We start from the raw sequence: 21,956 nt of genomic DNA, 5'->3' as shown, positions 1-21,956 counted from the left end.
ATTTTACAGTAAGAACTGAGGATCCACCACTTAAATAGTAGAAACATTAAAAGATGAAAAATTATAAAAGTATAATTGTATAAGTACAATAAACAGTTAAGGGGTAGACATGAAGATGTAAAATATGGCATCAAAAACATAAACTGTGGGGACAACAGTAAAAAATGTACATATTTCCGAATATGCTTTAACTTAAATGACTACCTTTTTAAAACAAGTGTAGTTTTATGTCAACGTATATGAACCCCTTGGTAACCTCAAATCAAAAACCTGCAGTAGATACACAAAAGCCAAAAAGAAAGGTAACAACTACTAAAGGAAATGATTAAACCACAAGGAAATAAAAAGAAGAAATGAATAGAGAATAACTAAAAACAACTAGAAAACAAGCAATGACATGGCAGTAAGTATTATATTAATACATTCCTTTTTGTAACAACTTTATATATCAATGGACTAAATGCTCCAATAAAAAGACACAGAGTGGGTTATTGGATTTTAAAACAGGTCCCTTTGTATGCTGCATATAAGAGACTCCCTTCAGAGCTGAAGACACACAGACTGAAGGTGAGGGGATGAAAGAAGATATTTCATGCAAATGCAAAGGCCAAGAAAGTAGGGGTAGCAATACTCATATCAAACAAGATGAAAGTAGGGAATTATATAATGATAAAGGGGTCAACATAAGAAGAGGCTGTTATTGTACAGTTGTTAACATATATAGATGTGATTCAATAACATCTAGATAGATAAAGCAAATATTAACAGACATAAAGAGAGAAATTGACAAAACACAATAACAACACCCCACTGATGTCAATGGACAGATCATCCAGAAAGAAATCCATAAGCCAATAGGGGTCTTAAATGACACTATAGACCAGTAGGGCTTAATGATATCTATAGGATGTTATATTCCAAAGAGCAGAATATACACTCTTTTCAAATGCAAATGGAAATTTCCCCAAGATAAATCACATACTAAGTCTTCAAAACAAATTTAAGAGGATGGAGATTATTAATATATCAAACATTTTTCCAACCACAACATTATGAAACTAGAAACAATTTTAGAAAGGAAAATGGGAAAATAACAAACACATGGAGACAAAGCAACATGCTGCTACAAAGCCAGCGCATCCATGAACAAGTCAAACAGGAAATTAGAAAGTACCTGAAGACTATTGAAAATGGAAACGTAACTTTTCAAAATCTACAGATGCAGCAAAAGCAGTTTTAACAGGAAAGTTTATAGCAACACAAGAAAAATCTCAAATTAACAAACTACCCTACCACCTTTCAGTCAATTCAGTCGCTCAGTCATGTCTGACTCTTTGCGACCCCATGAATCACAGCATGCCAGGCCTCTCTGTCCATCACCAACTCCTGGAGTTTACCCAAACCCATATCCATCGAGTCGGTGATGCCATCCAGCCATCTCATCCTCTGTCGTCCCCTTCTCCTCCTGCCCCCAATCCCTCCCAGCATCAGGGTCTTTTCCAATGAGTCAACTCTTCGCATGAGGTGGCCAAAGTAGTGGAGTTTCAGCTTCAACAGCAGTCCTTCCAATGAACACCCAGGACTGATCTCCTCTAGGATGGACTAGTTGGATCTCCTTGCTGGTTGGAGACTCCCTAGAGAGTCTCCAAGGGACTCTCAAGAGCCTTCTCCAACACCACAGTTCAAAAGAATTAATTCTTCAGCGCTCAGCTTTCTTCACCGTCCAACTCTCTCATCCATACATGATGACTGGAAAAACCATAGCCTTGACTAGACAGACCTTTGTTGGCAAAGTAATGTCTCTGCTTTTTAATATGCTATCAAGGTTGGTCATAACTTTCCTTCCAATGAGCAAGGGTCTTTTAATTTCATGGCTGCAGTCACCATCTGCAGTGATTTTGGAGCCCAAAAAAATAAAGTCTGCTACTGTTTCCACTCTCTCCCCATCTATTTGCCATGAAGTGATGGGACCAAATGCCATGATCTTAGTTTTCTGAATGTTGAGCTTTAAGCCAACTTTTTCACTCTCCTGTTTCACTTTCATCAAGAGGCTTTTTAGTTCCCCTTCACTTTCTGCCATAAGGGTGGTGTCATCTGTATATCTGAGGTTATTGATATTTCTCCTGGCAATCTTGATTCCAGCATGTGCTTCTTCCAGCCCAGCGTTTCTCATGATGTACTCTGCATAGAAGTTAAATAAGCAGGGTGACAATATACAGCCTTGACGTACTCCTTTTCCTATTTGGAACCAGTCTGTTGGTCCATGTCCAGTTCTAACTGTTGCTTCCTGACCTGCATACAGGTTTCTCAAGAGTCAGATCAGGTGGTCTGGTATTCCCATCTCTGTCAGAATTTTCCACAGGTAGGGTGAGATACCCTACAACCTTTAGGAATTAGTAAAAGAACATCAAACAAAGCTCAAACTGAGTGGAAGGAAAGAAATCAAAAAGATCAAAGAGAAAATAAATAAAATAGTGATTAAAAGAATAGAAAATATCAGTGAAACCAAGAACTGTTTGAAACTACCTTTTTTAGAAGTAAAGAGAAAGAACTGAAATAAATAATTGAAAGATGAGAAAATATTAATAACAACCAATACCACAGAGATAAAAATTTTAAGAAAATATTAAAGAACATTTTATGCCAACAAATTGGATAACCTAGAAGAAATAGACAAATGTCTAGAACATAAAACCTGCCAAGTCTGAATCAGGAAGAAACAGGTAACTTGAACAGACTGATCATTTGAAGTGAAATAGAATTATGATAATAATTTTTTAAAAGCTAGTAAACAATATCCAGGACTGGACAGCTTTACGGGGGAATTCTACCAAACATATAAAGAACTAATACCTATCCTTCTCATACTTTTCATGGGGTTCTCATAGTCAGAGCAATGAGGTCTCATAGTCAAAGCTATGATGTCCATATAGTCAAAGCTTTGGTTTTTCCAGTAGTCATGTATGGATGTGAGAGTTGGTCCATGAAGAAGGCTGAGTGCTGAAGAATTGATGCTTTTGAACTATGGTGTTGGAGAAGACTCTTGAGAGTCCCTTGGACTATGAGGAGATCACACCAGTCAATCCTAAAGGAAATCAGTCCTGAATATTCATCCAAAAGACTGATGCTGAAGCTTAAGCTCCAATACTTTGGCCACCTGATGCGAAGAACTGACTCATTGGAAAAGGCCCTTATGCTGGGAAAGATTAAACGCAGGAGGAAAGGGGACGACAGAGGATGAGATGGTTAGATGGCATCACACATTCTATGGACATGAGGTTGAGCAAGCTCCTGGAGTTGGTGATGGACAAGGAGTCCTGGTGTGCTGCGATTCATGGGGTCACAAAGAGTTGGACACAACTAAGCGACTGAACTGACTGATGATAACAAAATAGCATTGCATTTGCATAAGAACAGACATATCAGCCAAAGAGAACCCAGAAGTAAACTCTTGTGTATATGTTGAAATGATTTGCATCAGGGTTGCAAGACTATTCAATGAATAAAGGAGTGTGGTTCAACAAATATTGCTGGGGAAACTTGGTATTCATATGTAAATTTGAGTAATTCATATGTAAAATTGAATAAAGTTGAATGCCTCCTTATACTTTATACCATATATGGAAATAAACTTGAAGTGGATCAAAGATGTAAATGTGAGAGCTAAAAGTATAAAATTCTTAGAAGACATAGATAGAGGAAAAGTTTCATGATATAGATTTGGCAATAATTTCTTGGGTATGACATGAAAGCTGTCTATTGCCTATAGAAGAAAAAATAGAAGAAAAAAATTAGATAGAAGAAATAACTTAGAATAGAAGGCAATAGAAGAAATAGAATAGAAGGCAATAGAAAAAAAAAAGAAAAAAAATTAGATAAATTGGACTACATCAAAATTAAAGACATATCTGCACCAAAGAACAGAACTGACAAAGAAAAGGCAGCCTGTAGAATGAGATAAAGTATTTGCAAATCATATAGAAGGGTAGTTAATATCAAGGGAGGGGATATATGTATACTTATGGCTGATTCATGTTGAGTTTTGACAGAAAACAACAAAATTCTGTAAAGTAATTATCCTTCAATAAAAATAAATTAATTTAAAAAAGAACATATAGAGAACTACAAGTCAACAACAAAAAAGAGATCAGTTCAAAAATCGGCAGAAGACTTGAGTAGACTATTTCTCCTGAGAAGATATACAAATGGGCAATAAACATGTGAAAAGGTACTTAGTATTATTAGCCACTAAAGTACTGAAAATCAAAACCATGGTGTGATACCATATCCATTAAGATAGCTATAATCAAAAAGTGGAGAAAAAGAGTAGTGTTGACAGTTATGGAGTGATTGGAACATTGTGTGCTTCTGTTGAAATGTAAAGTTGTTCAACCATTGTGGAAAGCAGTATGACTGCTTCTCAAAACCTTGAACACTGAATTATCATATAATCTAGCAATTCCATTTCTAGGTATTTACCAAAAGAAGCAGAAGCAGAGACTCCAACAAGTACTTGTACACTAATGTTAAGCACAGCATTTTTTACAATAGCAAAAAGAGAAACAGCTCAAATGTGAGAAATAACTCAAATGTACACTGAAAAATGAATGTGTTATATACATAAATGGAATATTTTCAACCTTTAAAGAGGTTTGGAAATTTGATACATGCTACACCATGAAAACATTATGGTAAGTGAACTAAGCTGAACACAAAAGAACAAATACTGTGTGATTGCACTTATATGAAATACCTAGTATCAGTAAGAATGAAGTCACCAGGTTACCAGGTCCCTGAGGGAGATTATGGGGAGTTACTGGGGAGTTAATCAGGAGTTATTGTTTAGTGGGTATAGCGGGTTTTTCCTTAGATGATGAAGAAATTCTGAATATGGATAATGCTGATGGTTGCACAGTGGTATGAATATAGTTAATAGTGATAAAAGGTAGATCTCATGTTAGGCATATTTTACTCTAACTAAAAAAGTGTGTTTGTTTCATGTTTAATTCTGTTGTGTTCACTTGAATGCTGTTTGGTTTTGCTTTGTTTAATAATGCTCAATTGCATACTGATTTTCTGTCTTGTACCTATCATCTTCTCTGTGTTTTCAAAGGTTTGTCTTCTTCCTCTGCTCTTAGGAAGGTTTTACAAAGGACTCTCTCCTTCCCACTCTGACTGTGGTCCCCAGACCAGCAGCAGTAGCAGCATCTGGTAGATTCAGAATTACAGACCTACCCAGATCTCTTGCTCAAAATCTGCATTTTAACAAGATCCCCTCAGTGACTTGTGTCATTAAATGACTTGTAACTGTGTCAATTCTGCTGTCTTTGTGTTCAGTATAGATTTCACTTCAGCACTTGCCCGGAGATTCCTTGCATCCTTTTCTCAGTTTTACATTGTCTATCTTTGTCTTCATCTTAGGCTGTTCTTTCCTTATGTCTTCCTGTCTTTGTTTTAAAGGGAATTCATGCTTTTTGACAACCAGACATACATATTCCCAAGTTTTAAACTTTCATTTTGCATGCTTACATACTTTTCATAGAATATCTCCTTGTTTATTCATCATGTTAGTCCTTAGCTGGGCAGACCCGTGGAGACAGTGATTTTTCTGGTGAGACTTTGAACGTGGTGACCTTGGCCCCCTGTAGTCTCAGGCTCCATTGGGAGCCTTAGTCCTTAGGATATAAATCTGAAGGTCAGGTTAATGCACTCCTTTTGTTATGTCTAGTCACCATTCTTTTCGAGTAAGTCTTCCCCCCTAGAAATGCTGGTTAGCCCACTCCTCCATGAAGTCTTATACAAGGTGTGATATTTTACATACTTTTTTTTTTTTACTAGTTGGAGGCTAATTACTTTACAATATTGTAGTGGTTTTTGTCATACATTTACAAGAATCAGCCATGGTTTTACATGTATTCCCCATCCCGATCCCACCTCCCACCTCCCTCTCCGCCCGATCCCGCTGGGTCTTCCCAGTGCACCAGGTCTGAGCACTTGTCTCATGCACCCAACCTGGGCTGGTGATCTGTTTCACCATAGATAATATACATGTTTCGATGCTGTTCTCTTGAAACATCCCACCCTCGCCTTCTCCCACAGAGTCCAAAAGTCTGTTCTATTCATCTGTGTCTCTTCTTCTGTTTTGCATATAGTACATACTCTTCAATGACACTTCTGCTCTGGCATGCTTGTTTCCATGCCCCGTGGATATCTATCTCTAGCGGCAATGGCTTTTCTTGGAGGTGATGGGTTCTGTGCATCTGACTGTGTCTCGCAACCACTTTCAACTAGAGAGTGTGCCCCTTAAAGCTGTGGTGGTGAGGGGGGAAGGGAGGAAGCCGGAGGGTGGGGAGAGAGGGAGGGAAGGGAGAGAAGAGAAGGAGAAGGAAGAGGAGAGAGGAACTGGGAGGCTGCCTTAGCAGGCAGGGCCAGTCTGTCATCCTGTCTGACTCATGTTTCTCACTCTTTCCAGTGGAACTTACCGGGGTGATAGAGATGTTCTAGAATCTGTACCATCCCATAGGGTAGCCACTAGCCATAGGTGACTAGGGCTTCCCAGGTGGCACTAGTGGTAAAGAACCCGCTGGCCAATGCAGGAGACTCAAAGGATATCTATTTGATCCTGTGTCAGGAAGATCCACTGGAGAAGGAAATGGCAACCCACTCCTGTATTCTTGCCTGGAGAATCCCATGGACAGAGGAGCTTGGCGGGCTACAGTCCATAGGGTCGCAAAGAGTCAGACATAACCAAAGCAACTTAGCGTAAACATGTAGGTGACTACTGAACACTTGGAAGGTTGCCAGTGCTTCAGAGGAACTGAATTTTTAATTTGATTTCATTTTATTAATTTAAAATTTAATTATAAATAGGAAAAGGGACTTCAGGGGGCACAGTGATAAAGAATCCACGTGTCAATGCAGGAGAGGCAAGACATGCGGGTTTGATCCCTGGGTCAGGAAGATACCCTCGAGAGGGAAACGGCAACCCACTCCAGTATTTTTGCCTGGGAAATTCTATGGACAGAGGAACCTCACAGGCTACATACAGTCCACTGGGTCACAAAGAGTCAGACATTCCTGAGCATGCATGCACATGTATGTAGCTAGTGGCTATCTTTCTAGATATAAACCCCACATACACCGCCCAGGTGCCATCATTAGATCCAGATAGTTCAGTTCAGTTCAGATCAGTTGCTCAGTCATGTCCAACTCTTTGCGACCCCATGAGCTGCAGCACACCAGGCCTGCCTGCCCATCACCAACTCCTGGAGCCTACCCAAACTCATGTGCACTGAGTTGGTGATGCCATCCAACCATCTCATCCTCTGTCGTCCCCTTCTCCTCCTGCCCCCAGTCCCTCCCAGCATCAGGGTCTTTTCCAATGAGTCAACTCTTCACATGAGGTGGCCAAAGTATTGAAGTTTCAGCTTCAGCATCAGCCCTTTCAATGAACACCCAGGACTGATCTCCTTTAGGATGCACTGGTTGGATCTCCTGGCAGTCCAAGGGACTCTCAAGAGTCTTCTCCAACACCACAGTTCAAAAGCATCAATTCTTCTGTGCTCAGGTTTCTTTACAGTCCAACTCTCACATCCATACATGATGACTAGAAAAACCATAGCCTTGACTAGACGGACCTTTGTTGGCAATGTAATATCTCTGCTTTTTAATGTGCTTTCTAGGTTGGTCATAACTTTCCTTCCAAGGAGTAAGCGTCTTTTAATTTCATGGCTGCAATCACGATCTGCAGTGATTTTAGAGCCCCCCAAAATAAAGTCTGCTACTGTTTCCCCATCTATTTGCCATGAAGTGATGGGACTGGATGCCATGATCTTAGTTTTCTGAATGTTGAGCTTTAGGCCAACTTTTTCACTCTCCTCTTTCACTTTCATCAAGATGGTTGGGGAGACTCAAAGTCTCAAAGTACTCTTTTGACTTTCTCAAAATCAAATGTCCCTTCTTGTTACAGAGTTGAACCTTCAATGTTTTGCTTGAGACTACCTCAGTCATCTACCCTGACATTTCCATTCCTGGCAGGTGCTTGAGGCTCTGACACACACTGTTCTTTTGGTTTTGACTTATAGCATTATTGCCAGTTTTGGCCTTTGAGTTGTTTTATCACCATATTGCTTGAAAATCAGGAGACTGTCTGTGTCATTTGCCTGATATGATGACTCATTTTACCAGAATTGATGTTCATACAACAATAGTGGATTTATGCTGAAATCCAGAAGTAAATGCTCTTGCTATAGGAAAATGCTATCTACTAAGGGCTTTGTAGTTTTATGGCACCCCTGAGAAGTATCAGGTTATGAGACCCATTTATTTATAAGATAATTTATGCTTTGCTAATTGTGTAGTTTCTTGTATTGTATCTGTTATCTATGATGGCCACAGTGTTGCTGCATAACAAACAGCTAGAAAGCCTATTTTCTAATGATAATAAGTGCACATCGCTTGTGTGTCTGGGTGGTTAATCAGCATCTCTGTGGATTCTGGCTGGTTTCCCCACAGACTCAGAGATGGATGGTCTCTGCTCCCTATGTCGATAGTCCTCCTAGAACCAGCAGACTCATTTGAGCATGGCTTTTTCACAGCAGAGGCAGAAACACAAGGCGACCAGAAACACAGAATGTCTCTCGGAGGCTAAACTTGGGACTCTTAGTCCACACATTCTGTCAGACAGAGCAGGGCACATATTGTTTGAAAATCAGGGCCACAAAGTTGTCCAGGAGTGGGGAGACAGTTCCTCTTTAGTGAGAAGAATTGCAAATGACATGGCAAAGAGAGTAGGTACTGGGAAGGGTAAAGGAATGGGGCTGCCAACACGTTCAACTTACTGCAAGGATTTTCCCAGAAACATACTCAACAAGTCTGTATAGCAAAGGCAATTGGACATGTCTGAAAATTTATCTTCATATGTTTGTTATCAAATAAAATGGGGGCAACTTCAGTGTTGGCTGTGTTCTGTGCCTTCTCCACAATGAATAATAAGCACTTGCTTTAGAAGGATGCTCAGTTCACTTCAGTCTCTCAGTCATGTCTGACTCTTTGCAACCCCATGGACTGCAGCACACTAGGCTTCCCTGTCCATTACCATCTCCTAAAGGTTACTCAAACTCATGTCCTTTGAGTCGGTGATGCCATCCAACCATCTCATCCTCTGTCATCCCTTTCTCCTCCTGCCTTCAATCTTTCCCAGCATCAGGGTCTTTTCCAGTGAGTCAGCTCTTCGTATCAGGTGGTCAGAGTATTGGAGTTTCAGGTTCAGCATCCTGAGAAGGATGCTCAGTTGATCTGAATTATTTGATCAGGTCCTTTAACCTTGCATTTGAATTTATATTCTTGGAAAAATGATCGATGTCTCCACTGCCTGGTACTCCTGGAGTCAATACAGAATTGTAGATAAGTGTAAGTTACATGGGAGTAGTTGCAGAAGGCTAAATGGCTACCCATAAGGCAGTGCCCTGAGTGTGCAGCTGTTCTGTGAGCATAAGTAGCAACCATTGCCAGACTTCTCAGACATTTGAGCATCCCCAGTGCAAGCCAGAAGTCACACAGGAGGTCCTGCTAACTTGCTCCTGGTCCTGTTTAACAAGATTTTAATTAAAAGGCCATGACGTCAACAATGGCAGCATTTTCCTGTGATCCTCATGAGCATGGAAGCCGAAAAACTCACACGCATGAAAATCAGCCTGCTAAGGATTTATTCTGCAACCGAAGGGTTCACAGACACCACCAGGTTATCAGCACATGGAGTATCACCCAAGAATCTTGACCAGTGAGCCCAGGTAGCCTCGCAGGTGTCAGTAAAAGCGCAAGGCCATAGCTCCTACTGGCAGTGCTTGCAAGAGGGTAAGTGTCCCCTCTGGCTCTGCGATTTAGGGGATTGAAACCAGGAAGGGCCAAGCCACCTCTTTTTCTTTCCATGTTTTCCTTGAGTTCTGCTCTGCCTGTTACTCCTGGTTCCCACATTTTCTAAGTCATTTTTGCTCAGTGAACATCTATGGGACACCTGCTGTGTGCCTGTGGCTGGTGTTCTAAGTACTGATGGTTCCAGGGGATCAAGCTCTTCTCCAGGTCCATCTAAGGATGAGCAAGGGACCTGCAAGTCAACAAATGGAAGGACACTCTAAGTATAAACGGTCCTAAGTGTGATGACAACAGTAAGATGGGTGGTGAGAGGAGAGACAGCAGAACTGAAATACTTTGGTTCTGCAAGTCCTCGGAGAAAGCTAGTCAAGAACATTTGAAGCTCTGTTCTATCTGGTGTTAACCATGAATGTAAAATATCTGTGCAAGGGGGAGGATAGTGTGTGTATTGCCCTGTGATTCATTGTAGGTGTGGGTCCCAGAGTCCCCCTTTCCCAGCAAGGACAGGGAGCACTGTTGTACCTTGGCCAAAGAGCTGGCATTTCAGGTAAGTGTTGTTGGTAATAGTAGATGTGTACCTGACCAGCCAAGAGCAGTATTTTCACCACAGCCTCTCCAGTGCTCTGTGGAGAAATCTCTGTTTGTGCAGATTGACAAAATCTTCATGACATAAAGAGTTTGCATCTGCCCTTACTATTCTTTTTAATTGTTGGAATTTTAACAGTGGAAGTGCCGACACCAAAGTACATCTCATAAGCTTGATATAATTGAGAAAGTAAGAACATTTTGACCTGCTGAGAGCCGTTCTTTCCAGAAGTAGTTTCTAGATGGTGTCCAAAGATGGCAGATGTTCCATTACAGATTTTAAAATTGCTGAGATGATACTCCCCTAATAAAGTACACATTATTCCTTGACTTTTCATACTTTGGACTGCTAAACATATCTTTAGGGACATATCACTTACACAGGACTACCTGCTAAACTGTACCATATTCCACAAGGGGCAGAATGCCACTGCTGTTACTGCAGGTATAGCATGGAAATATTCATTTTCTCCCTTTACATGGTATATTTCCAACTTGTCATATATATGAGACATATGCACGGATACAGTTTATGTGTGTGTGTATTTTGGTGATCATATATATCACAAATATGTACATATGACATATTTCTATACCATACTTGCTCTTCTTTGAAAAAAAGAAGTAGGCTTTTAAAAGGTGAATATATTTTGTAATTTAAGGCAGACAAGGTATCAAGGACATAGAAGAGTGAATGCAGGTTTCAGATTGGCTGGATCTCAGTGCCACACAATGGCCTTCCAGTAGCATTGTATGTGACCAACATCCTTACTCTTTCCAAGCATTGGTTTCCTCATCTTCAAAATGGGAAGAAGATGAATACCTCTACAGTGTGGTTGTTGTGAGATGGAATGCAGGAATACTCAAGTACTGGGCCCAGAGCTTGGCACAAAGTGAACTGGCAACTAGTCTTACGTAAAGTGCAGATGTGACTGCCTGCTCTGACTGAAAAAAGAGGATCTACTGGAGAGAATCTTCACCTAATATTTCTTATTGACTTCACCACTATTTCTTAGAAATAGGAGTGGAATTGTCAGCTTTCAAATGGAAGTGGAGCTAGTTGTTGGTTAAAGTCACTTCTCAGGACAAATAAAATTGATTAAAAAAATTATGAAATGTATGTGCCTGTGTGTGCATGCACACATGCTTGCATGTCAGGGATTATGCAGCTAGAGCTTGAATGCTACTGGGCCTCCCTGCCTTTGGTCCATCTTCGTTAACTAGACTTGAGTTCTCAGTTCTGTAGACTATGAAATTCCCTCCTATAGCTTCTGCAAAGTCCCTGGGGCACAAAATTTGGTCATTTCACTGCAAAAGTCCAATCTCCAACCTGTTATGAGTTTAGTCAACGTGATTGATGGTGTGGAGGCTCTAGCCTGCTCTGTTCTTCTTGATCTCTCTACTCCCCTGTTTCTTTTTTTCTTGCCTTTCTGTCTCAGTGGGAGACACTGTGTCCTGAATAGGCTCTCATGACTTAACTTTCCACCACAAGAGGGTTTTCTGTGTATTTCTTCCATAGGAAGAAGAGTAGTGCATAGATGTTTATACCTTATTCCCCAAGTCTGTAGGAACAGGACTCCATATGATAGTCAGTATAATACCGGAAGAAGACAGGACAGCAGCTGTACTGAGGATACTCACCAATTCTACTAGCTTCATGATTCCCATTTCCAATGATTCCTATGAAATACTCTACATAAGTCACAATACATGTGAGTCCCTACACAATTTGCATGTGTGTGTGTGTGCTTTTGTGTGTGTGTATGTGTTTTAATGATGATAATTGGGAACAAAAAAGGAAAAGAAACAAAAATGGTTATCTCGGTTATTGACTCGTGAAGTGAATAGGTACTAAAACATGTAGGAAAGTTTAAAAATTTTAGCATTTCCAATAGAGATCTTTTTCTCCTCTTTACAAAAATTTATAATTTTAACAGAACTTTATTCTAATTTTGCCTTATAGGCATCTTGCATGGATGTCGGGTTGACAGCCTGCCATAAAACATGTCAGAATTTCAAAGTGTGAGGCTTGTTCTTCAGTTGGCTAGGAAGTCAGATGCTATAGAAAAATATACCAAAGAGCTATTTGTTGACTTTGGATAGAATGTAATCCACTCTTTGGAATGATGATTGGAAGTGTTATGACATTTGGAAAGGACATACTTTCACCACTGGTGTGGATCTTACAGCATATGTCTGCACGGCACTTGCATGCTATTTGTAGAGCAAAAAATAGCATTGACCCATCATTGCCAAATAGATTGATATTTTCCCTCACTGTACTGCTCAGCCATTAGAAATTAGAATTTTCCTCAACCTGCTGCTTAACCCAGTGCTAATAGAAGGACATGCTTTCCTCTGTTCCTTTAGCACCTGCATTTAGGTTCAGTGAGACAATCCTAACATAAGTGGCACATGCCTGGTGTCTGACACGTGTTTTGCAGCAGAACTTGCTCATGTTGCCTAAGTGGTAGAAGGTTTATTATGAATGATGTTCACGTGGAAGTCTATCCAGAGAAAACTCGATACTAGGCTTTGAGAAAGGTAGACCTTAAAAATGTCTGGAAGTTCAGTGTAACTCCAGGGATCTCAGGAGAAGACATTCTCACTTCTTCCTGCTTAAGATTCACCACTGAATGAGCACAGCCCAGGCTTCCATTCACACAACTTCCACATTAGCTCTGATACACTGTTCCCTGAGGTGTGTTGTGCATGTCCCTCAACACTGTGTGCTGTGGCCCAGCCTTAGTAGTGCTGTCTCCTTATCATTGACCCTCTGCATTGTGTCCACCTCTGTTATGCTTTCTTATGCCTGACTCTGCAGTTCAAAAATGGCATCACAAACCTCTAATTCATGAACTTGAAAATTCAGCTCTATTCTCATCTTTAATTCATCCCCATGAAAGGGAATTCATTTAGCTCTGTTTTGCCTTTTGTCAAGCTGCATCCTAGACTCTTGGTCGACTCATTATTGGCTGTCCTTGAATCAGGGACCCAGCCCAGTATGTTAAGCTGGGTCTGTGGTGCAGAAGGGCTGGGAATTCTAGAAAGAGAATAAAACATGGTAGCCTAATCTTTGCATTTTCAACAGAGGCTTTGAGTAGGTCGGTTTCTCTAAAATGAGGCAGAAGGGCAGGGAATGCAGAAGGGCTGGGAATTCTAGAAAGAGAATAAAACATGGTAGCCTAATCATTGCATTTTCAACAGAGGCTTTAAGTAGGTTGGTTTCTCTAAAATGAGGCTTTCGGCAGAGTAGGAAATGAACTTAATGTTTCTGATCTTCATGTACAGTGGGTTTAACCATTGCCCAGTAGAGGCTTAACTATCCTTAGGTCACAATATAAATCCTTTCTATGGTTGTAGTTGACCTCAAGGGATACTAACCCACTGAATTTTGATTCATAATCAATAATGTGGAAGCCAAATATTCTCTTTGAAAAGATAGATGATCTTGTGGTGAAAAGGCCTGGAGTATTATTAGCCCAACAGACAACTGTAATAAAATAGAATCAAGTAGAAGTTTGGCTCAGAGTTCCAAAGTGTAGCCTGTGGATTGGGAGCTACATGAATATTTCACACTGAAAGCCAAAGAATTCAGTTTTAATCTAAATCAAGGGTGTTACTACCAGGTATATTTTCTCTGTGCAATAAAAGTCAGAGTGTCACTAGACAAGGAGACAGAATAAAAAAAAAGTTAACAAGAAAAAATTATATAGATTATGGAGCTGGAGGCACCCTTGGAGACCGAGAGCCAGAGGAAGGAGAGGCAAAAGGTGCGCTGAGGATGGGCCGCACCTCCTGGGCAGCGCCGGCTTGGGCGGGGAGGGAAGTCTCCCTGATGGTCTGTCACCAACCGGGCCGGAGCATCCGAGGGCCTCTCCTCGCGCCGGCCTCGTTCCTGGGAGGTCGCTCTGGAACCATTCCAACCTCCACATCCCCAGCCGGAGAAGGGCAGCACTGGGCTTTGGCCCAGCCTCCCGTGGTCCCCCAGTCCTTCCCGTTGGCGCCTAAGAGATGGGCAGACTCAAGTTCTCATCACAGAATCATTTCTTTCCTCTTCTTAAGCAGCGAGGCCTGTCGTTTGGTTCTCGTTGGCCGTCTTAGAAGATGATTTAAGAAAAACGATTGCCTTGAATATGTGTAACTTCTCCGTCATCCTGTCCTGTATGCGAGAATCTTGGGGAAAGCGATCTTAGCTTTACAAACCTCGATAACGGGTCAGTAGAGGATTGAGGAAAATGTTACAGCCAACATTGCCAGGATTTGGCTGATGGAGATCATGTGGGTTATTATTATTACTCTTGTTGTTATTACTATTATTATTAATAGTCTTTTCTCTTAGTGTTCTCATTCAATTCACAAATATTTATTGAGCCTAATTTATACCAGACTTTGCTGGGCACCAAGAAAGTCCCTGCCCTCAAGGAGTCTGTTAAAAGAGTTGCAGAGACTTCCCGCCCCACTTCTCAAGAGACTTAGAGAAAAGGAAACGGAGCTTTGGAGGGTACGGAAGCAGTATTTGAAGCCTGACACTTGACCAAAGAATGAAAAATATTCTGCATAGCTCCAGAAAGCCGACCCTACCCTTCTGACCTTGTCAACAAGGTAGACTTGCCATTCCAGCCAAGCAGTTATTTATTTATTTTTTTTTTATTGTGGCAAAATACACGTACCATAAAATTTACATTTACCTTTTAAAATTAATTAATTATTTTTGGCTGCCCTGGCATGTGGGATCTAGTTTCCCAACCAGGAGTTGAGCTAAGGTCCCTTGTGTTGAGAGCATTGAGTCTTAGCAACTGGACCACCAGGGAAATCCCTAATTGTTTTAAAGTATATAGTTTTGTAGCAGTAAGTAACAGTCACATTTGTTTGCAGACATCATCTTCATTGATCTCTAGAACTTTTCATTCTCCCAAACTGAAGCTCTGTGCCCATTAAACATCAACCTCCTCAGTTGCTCTGTCTCCCTAGCCTTTGGCATCTACCATTCTCCTCTCTGTCTCTATGCATTTGACTACTCTAGATAACTCCTGTAAGTGAAATCGATCAAGCAGTTATTTTAGTTTTTGCTCCTCCAAAAATACTTGTCCCTCATTTTGCATCCATATCCTGTCCATATGTCAAAGTTCAGTTTGTGTCTGTTACAACCACTCCAGTGTACACATACAGTAATCTCATTCCCCCTTAAAGTCTTGTTCCAGTGCTGGCTTTATAATTTGATTAGCATTTATTATGCACTTTCTTGTAAAAGTTAGCTCATTCTTCCTGTGTGTATCCTTCCCCCAAATTTCCCAAAGATTCTTGAGGGAAATTACCATATCTTTGCCCATGCTTGTATTTCACTTTATCTTTGTAAATTGGTAGTTTTCACATTGTAGTTTCTCCAAATGTACTCGTTGATTTTCCTTTAGTTATGAGAGATAATGAAAGATTTGGAAACAGAGTACCAACTAATAGAAATAGAGCATTCAGATAGTGATCTGGCATTGAGATGAACTGTGTTTGGATGTGTTGAGATACGGAGCTGGGCCTTAGGTTCTCAGAATTGGAGTGCAGGTTAGGAAAGAAGCCTGGAAATGTATGTTGAAGCCATGAAAATGGCATGAAAGTGTACATAAAGAACAGAGACTTAAGCATCCACAAAAGGAGAAAGAGGAAAACATTGAAGAAGATAGAGAGTGATAGAAGGAAGTCAAGGCACCATTATGACTCAGATGAGAAATCAGAAACAAGAGAAAATGGTGTTACAGATGACTTGGATGCTCCCAAACCCAAAAAAGCTAAAATGAAAGAGAAGCTAAATGGTGACACCGAGGAAGGATGTGATAGACTTTCAGATGAATTTTCTAAATCTCATAAGCCAAGAAGAAAAGATCTATCAAATGGAGATATTGATGAACATGAAAAAAAATCAAAGCGAGTGTCATCTTTAAATAGTTCTACTCATAAATCAAGTGATAATAAACTAGAAGAGACCCTAACACGTGAACAGAAAGAAGGAGCCTTCTCCAATTTCCCTATTTCTGAAGAGACTATAAAGCTGAAAGGTCGAGGGGTAACATATCTCTTTCCTATTCAAGTTAAGACTTTTGGTCCTGTATATGAAGGAAAAGATTTAATTGCTCAAGTGTGGACAGGAACAGGAAAGACATTCTCTTTTGCCATCCCCTTGATTGAAAGACTCCAAAGAAATCAAGAGACAATTAAAAAAAGCCGCTCACCAAAGGTACTTGTTTTGGCTCCTAAAAGGGAACTGGCAAACCAAGTAGCCAAAGACTTCAAAGATATAACTAGGAAACTCAGTGTGGCATGTTTCTATGGTGGAACATCATATCAAAGCCAAATTAATCATATTTGAAATGGTATTGACATCTTGGTTGGGACCCCAGGTCGTATCAAAGACCATCTGCAGAGCGGCCGATTAGATCTTTCTAAACTGCACCATGTTGTGCTTGATGAAATGGATCAAATGTTAGATTTAGGTTTTGCTGAACAAGTTGAAGACATTCTCCATGAGTCCTACAAAACTGATTCTGAAGACAATCCTCAGACTTTACTTTTTTCTGCAACTTGCCCACAGTGGGTATACAAAGTTGCAAAAAAATACATGAAATCCAGATATGAACAGGTTGACCTTGTTGGGAAAATGACTCAAAAGGCTGCAACTACTGTAGAAATTCATCCATGTCATTGAAAATGGCAAGGTTTCATTTTCTTATTTATCATTGAGTAATATTCCATCGTATATATCTTTTTTATCCAATTATCTATTAAATCTTTTAAGTATAGAAAAAAAATTATATATATATATGTTGCTGTTTTGGATAAAGTAGGCCTGCAGTATAATGAAAAGCTATTCATTTAGTATATATCATGAAATATATTTAATCAGGTATGCTTTGAGGAAAGGGGTCCTACCTTCTGGTTACTCAATGTTTATCTAGGAGCAGTTTTTCTGCTGTATTTCTCATCCCATCTGCCCTTTCTCTGTGTGTTTCAGAATCACAACGACTGCAGCGTGCATGATGGACCTGAGAAGATACCCCTTGGATGAGCAGAACTGCACCCTGGAGATTGAAAGCTGTGTGTATCTATATTTCTTTTTCATCCACTTTGTGTTTTAGGCCTTCTTATCATTATTTAGCAAGGAATATATAATTTTTTATGACATAGTTTTTAACTGTCTTAAAGATTAGAGGTTTAATCCTCCACTCTGCAAATTTTGCTTTCATGGTAGAGAGAGGGCAAGAGAGAGAGACAGGCAGACAGAGAGGCTCAGTATAAAAAGAGTTCTCCACTCTAATTTGACTAAGAGTCTGTCTGCTGTTCTGAAATAAAAGAAGACAAATGCTCTCCATCTCGGTCTCTTCTGTGAGAAGCAAATGAACTCTGAGAGGCGGTGTCTCACATTGTGCTCCATCATGCACAAGTTGCTGTGCTCTCGGGACCCTCTGCAGTTGGAGTAAACCTCATTTCGCATTAGGAGCTCAGTTTTACAAGCCAGCTATTTTTACGTCTTGGCAATTTTCTTCAATTTAAAGAGTTTTCAGATGCCTTATTGATAATGCAGTGTTGAGTAACACTTCTCTTGTGGGGCAAGAGCTGCATCCACATAGTCTCAGAAGCAGATGTCCTGCTCCCTGACCTGACCCCTGGCATACCCAGATACGGCTGCCACCACCGTGTCTTCTCCTGGCCTGCTGTACATCGCTTCATTGTTAGCCTCAGGTGGATTTATGTTGCCAGCATTTGTATTGAATTCGGAGGGATGGCAAATGACTGACTTTGCCATGCGTTTATTGCATGTATGGTGAGAAGTGAATGTCTTAGTGGATGAACACGCTGGGGAGCTGCCCTGGTGGCAGGCTCGTGTTTACACCTCTCAGTGTGCCCCTTGCTTCCACACAATACAATGGCTGTGATTGCTGAGAGCGTGCTTTCAGAAGGTAAGGGATGTGAGATCATGCCTGGGGATGCACAGGATATTTAACATGATGACTTCAGGGAAAGATGATGTTGAAGGGCTAATAGTTGAAGGGCTACTTTAGGAAGTTAAGTAGATTCTGTGTGGTTAGAGGACACAACTCCAGTGAGTTGATGAAAATTTCAGGAAGGTAAATTTGGGATCTAAGTGAGGGAGCAACTCCTGTTCCAACTGGGAACCGTAATGAGTGGCCTTGGAGACTGTAGAATGTATTACCACAATCTTTAATTGAAGTGGAGGATGGGCAGGAAGGTCCTTTTTAAAGCAGTTGAACAGAAGAGGGATTCTCCCAGTTTTCTGGTGACCTGACTACACATGTATACAAAACCTTTTATTAAAGTCAAGATGCAAATGTATGAAAGAGTGGGCCACTTGAAGATGTAGATGTACCCTCAGAGGGCATGTAAGCTCTGCACACAGCATGCTGGTCTGAACCACAGCCGGCAGGCCAGAGAGGCTGGACTCTGTGTGCAGGGGAGGGGGCATGTACAGAGGCGTCAGCCTTGTCGATTCTTGGGGTCCTTGAAAGGACTTTGGACTTGTTTTGCTAGCTGCATTGGGAACGTTTAAGGGCTTTAAGCAGAAGCGTGACTTGGTGAGATCTATGCTTTACTAGCGATCGCCATGGCCGCTGGCTGAGAATAGAGTGCCATGCAGTCGGAGGGGAGGGTGGAGACAGAAAGTGTGCCCACCGCGGTCCCAGAGAGAGCACAGCAGACGGACCAGGGGATGACGGGGACTGTGGGGGCAGTCATCCCCGCAGCTGTGGTCTGTTTGTATAACGTCAGATATTTCGTGTCTGCCTCGTATTATGTGTCCAAATAAAAAAGTTTTTATATTCATAGGCTGTTTTTCTACAGGTGTGATTTTTAATTGACTTTACCACTAAAGTTGACCCAATTCTTTAGAAGACTCCTGAGTGTTGCAAATAACATCAGATGCTATTTTCCTATTTAGTCATTCTCAAGAAGCATTGATTGATTACCAAGTGAGCACAAGACCGTGCCAAGAGTTGATTTTGAAGCTGTAATCTGGCTAACCATTCCTCTTTCTGCTGAGAGCACTGCTCAAATCTCTAAGGGCTGAGAGAGTCCCCACAAGAGGCATTTCTAAGGTCGGCCCAGCTCATGGCCAGGAACACCTTATGACACCATCCAAAATGGCCCGGCAGTTGTGAAACATGGATTGGGCGAGTTCACCCTCAGTGTTCTAACCTTTCCATAGCTGTTGAGAGAGCTGCCTTTCCAGAATTCTTTAGAGTTTTTACTTTTTCTTCCAACCGTCTTATTCAGTGCTGTGAGTATGTTTTTACTTCATTTCTGTGCAAAGTCCAGGTCAGCCTCACGATTAGGCTTTCCAGGCAGAACTTTGATCAGAGTGATCAGCCTCTCCGGTCTCTCTGCTTTTCAACATCAGCCTGGTCCAAATTGTACAGCAAAGGTAACACAAGAATATCCAAAAGTTAGTTTTTCTAATGATAATGCAGAGACAAGCACATCAGTACATTTCCTTCACACGTGGGCAAGCTGTTACTTCTGTTTTACTAGTGACAGTTTCTTTAGACAAAATGATGCTTCATTTCTGCGCTGTCCCTGCTTCTGTCTCCTGGCAGATGGCTACACCACAGATGACATTGAGTTTTACTGGCGCGGGGGTGATAAGGCTGTGACCGGCGTGGAGAGGATTGAGCTCCCGCAGTTCTCCATCGTGGAGCATCGTCTGGTCTCCAGGAATGTCGTCTTTGCCACAGGTGAGCCCTGTGTCCCCTCACGCTCTCTGGAGGGATACTGGCTGCCTAGGCCACATTGCTGTCATTGTGAAATACTTTGCTGCTGATTCACAGTGCTCGGTCACCCAAAAAAGGACCATCATCAGTCATTCATCATCTTCTGTACCCTTTCACCGTATCTAGAGGGAATGGATAAGCTCTGATGGGTAGGAAGGAACAGCTGACCAGGAGATACTCTGTGTGCTTGTTACTGAGAAGTTAAAAGGCTGAGGTTGAATTTAACCAACCATTGTTTGATAGCATAAACAACTTTCTCTCTGGGCAGACAAGAGGCCACTGACAGCCTTGGAGGCAGGAAGGAAGGGGAGGGAGGAAGACTTGAGGAGGCAAGTGCTGTGCTCTCCAAAGTAAGAGATCTTCTCCCGTCTTCTGGGCTGGCAGTCAGCCCCGGTTCCAGGAACATTAGCCCCTGCCGTTAGTGGTGCCTCTTCAGGCACAGTCATCTGCTCCTGCTGTCATCTGGGAAGCCATCCCATCCTGGGTTTCATTGTCATCTTTGTTTCAACCGTCCGAAGACTGAGAAGTCTGTGCTTGCTGAGGTTTTTTTAAAACTTCCATTCGTGTCTCTTACAGTGGGTGGTGCTTTCTCAGTGTTCTTGCTAAAGGCTGCGTTGTAGCTGAGAGGATAAAGGGAAGTGCTCTGTAAACTGAAGGTTATCCTAAAGGCCACAAACTCTGGGTGGAGGCTTCTCAGTGAGGGCAGAGCTGGGACCTCCCACCTCAGTGTTTTCTTGACCATGCAGCTTAAACCACACCAAGTGGAAAGTGATTAGCCTGGTCTTGTACTGGCATTCGTGTAGCCCATGGCCTGCACTCTGCCTGTGGCCTCTAGCCCGAGTGCCCGGGACTCACGGCTGCCTGTCTCCCTTAACCTGGCCACCTTCACCCTTCGGCTTAATCGAGATGCTCTCCCTCTGTGAAGGCTTCGGCCTCTGCTCTGCCCACGCACTGCCTCCCAGGCGGGCTGAGGTGACGGCTCTGCACCCTGGCAGTGCTGCGCCAAGCCTGTAGGAGGGGCCTGGCCTGGGCACAGCTGACCACGCCCCTTGCCTCCTCCTCGTGGGATGCCTGCTATGCCACGGATATGCAGCCAGTCCTCATGGGGCCAGCTTCCCTCCTCTCTACCTAGCCTCATGGACCAAGGAATGTGCAAGCAGACAGATGCCTGGATGTTTAAGATCTATCTTCATGCACTGCTACCTTCTCCTGTGTCTCAAGACGTCCTGCAAATATGCCTACAGTCTCTAGAGAGACACATGGAGACGCTCACCTTGGATGGGTGGGAGGCTGGAAGGCACGTGGGCTTATCATTAGGGAGTAGTTTCCACAGCCAAGAAAATTGCCTTGTGATGTGTTGCAGAAAATGATTTTTTACTTTTAAAACTGGGTTTCAAACTGTTCCATGCTCCAAGTGTTGTGAGCAGCGGTCTGCTCAGAACTCAGGGATAGTCTTGTCTCACTGTAGGAGTCCTGCCCATGCCTGCCTTTGTCTAGAAGATTGCAGACAGGGCTGATTGGGTACTGCCTAGAGGCCCTTTTGTTGCATTTCCATGCAACCTTCTTAAAAGCCTGATGAGGCATTTGTGGAGGGTGGGTGCTTCCATGTGGAAGTGCAATCACATAGAATGGCCTTCCTGAATCCTTTTGCTTAAAAGCACTTGGAGGCACATCTTTCTAGGTGCAATCTGTTTTTCTTTTAAGTGTGTATATGGTGGAAGGTAT

At 41.9% G+C, this 21,956-nt stretch overlaps 1 protein-coding gene and 1 long non-coding RNA gene across 3 annotated transcripts in view; both read left to right on the top strand.

The window, feature by feature from the left end:
* The window catches only part of GABRB3 (gamma-aminobutyric acid type A receptor subunit beta3), a 279,655-nt gene that overhangs the window by 209,939 nt on the left and 47,760 nt on the right, over window positions 1-21,956 (top strand). For both annotated transcript variants that reach the window (XM_070478115.1, XM_070478114.1), the window contains exons 5-6: window positions 17,462-17,544; window positions 20,058-20,195. In XM_070478115.1, the coding sequence (XP_070334216.1) occupies window positions 17,462-17,544; window positions 20,058-20,195 (221 nt within the window). The remainder of the gene's footprint in view (window positions 1-17,461; window positions 17,545-20,057; window positions 20,196-21,956) is intronic.
* LOC139038619 (uncharacterized) lies at window positions 14,175-16,200 on the top strand. Its single transcript, XR_011491643.1, has 2 exons — window positions 14,175-14,231; window positions 16,139-16,200. It is a non-coding gene; the product is annotated as an uncharacterized lncRNA (long non-coding RNA).

The sequence above is a fragment of the Odocoileus virginianus genome, chromosome 16 (genome assembly GCF_023699985.2).
Source record: "Odocoileus virginianus isolate 20LAN1187 ecotype Illinois chromosome 16, Ovbor_1.2, whole genome shotgun sequence".
NCBI classification, from domain to species: domain Eukaryota; kingdom Metazoa; phylum Chordata; class Mammalia; order Artiodactyla; family Cervidae; genus Odocoileus; species Odocoileus virginianus.
This window is presented reverse-complemented; position numbering and strand designations above follow the sequence as displayed.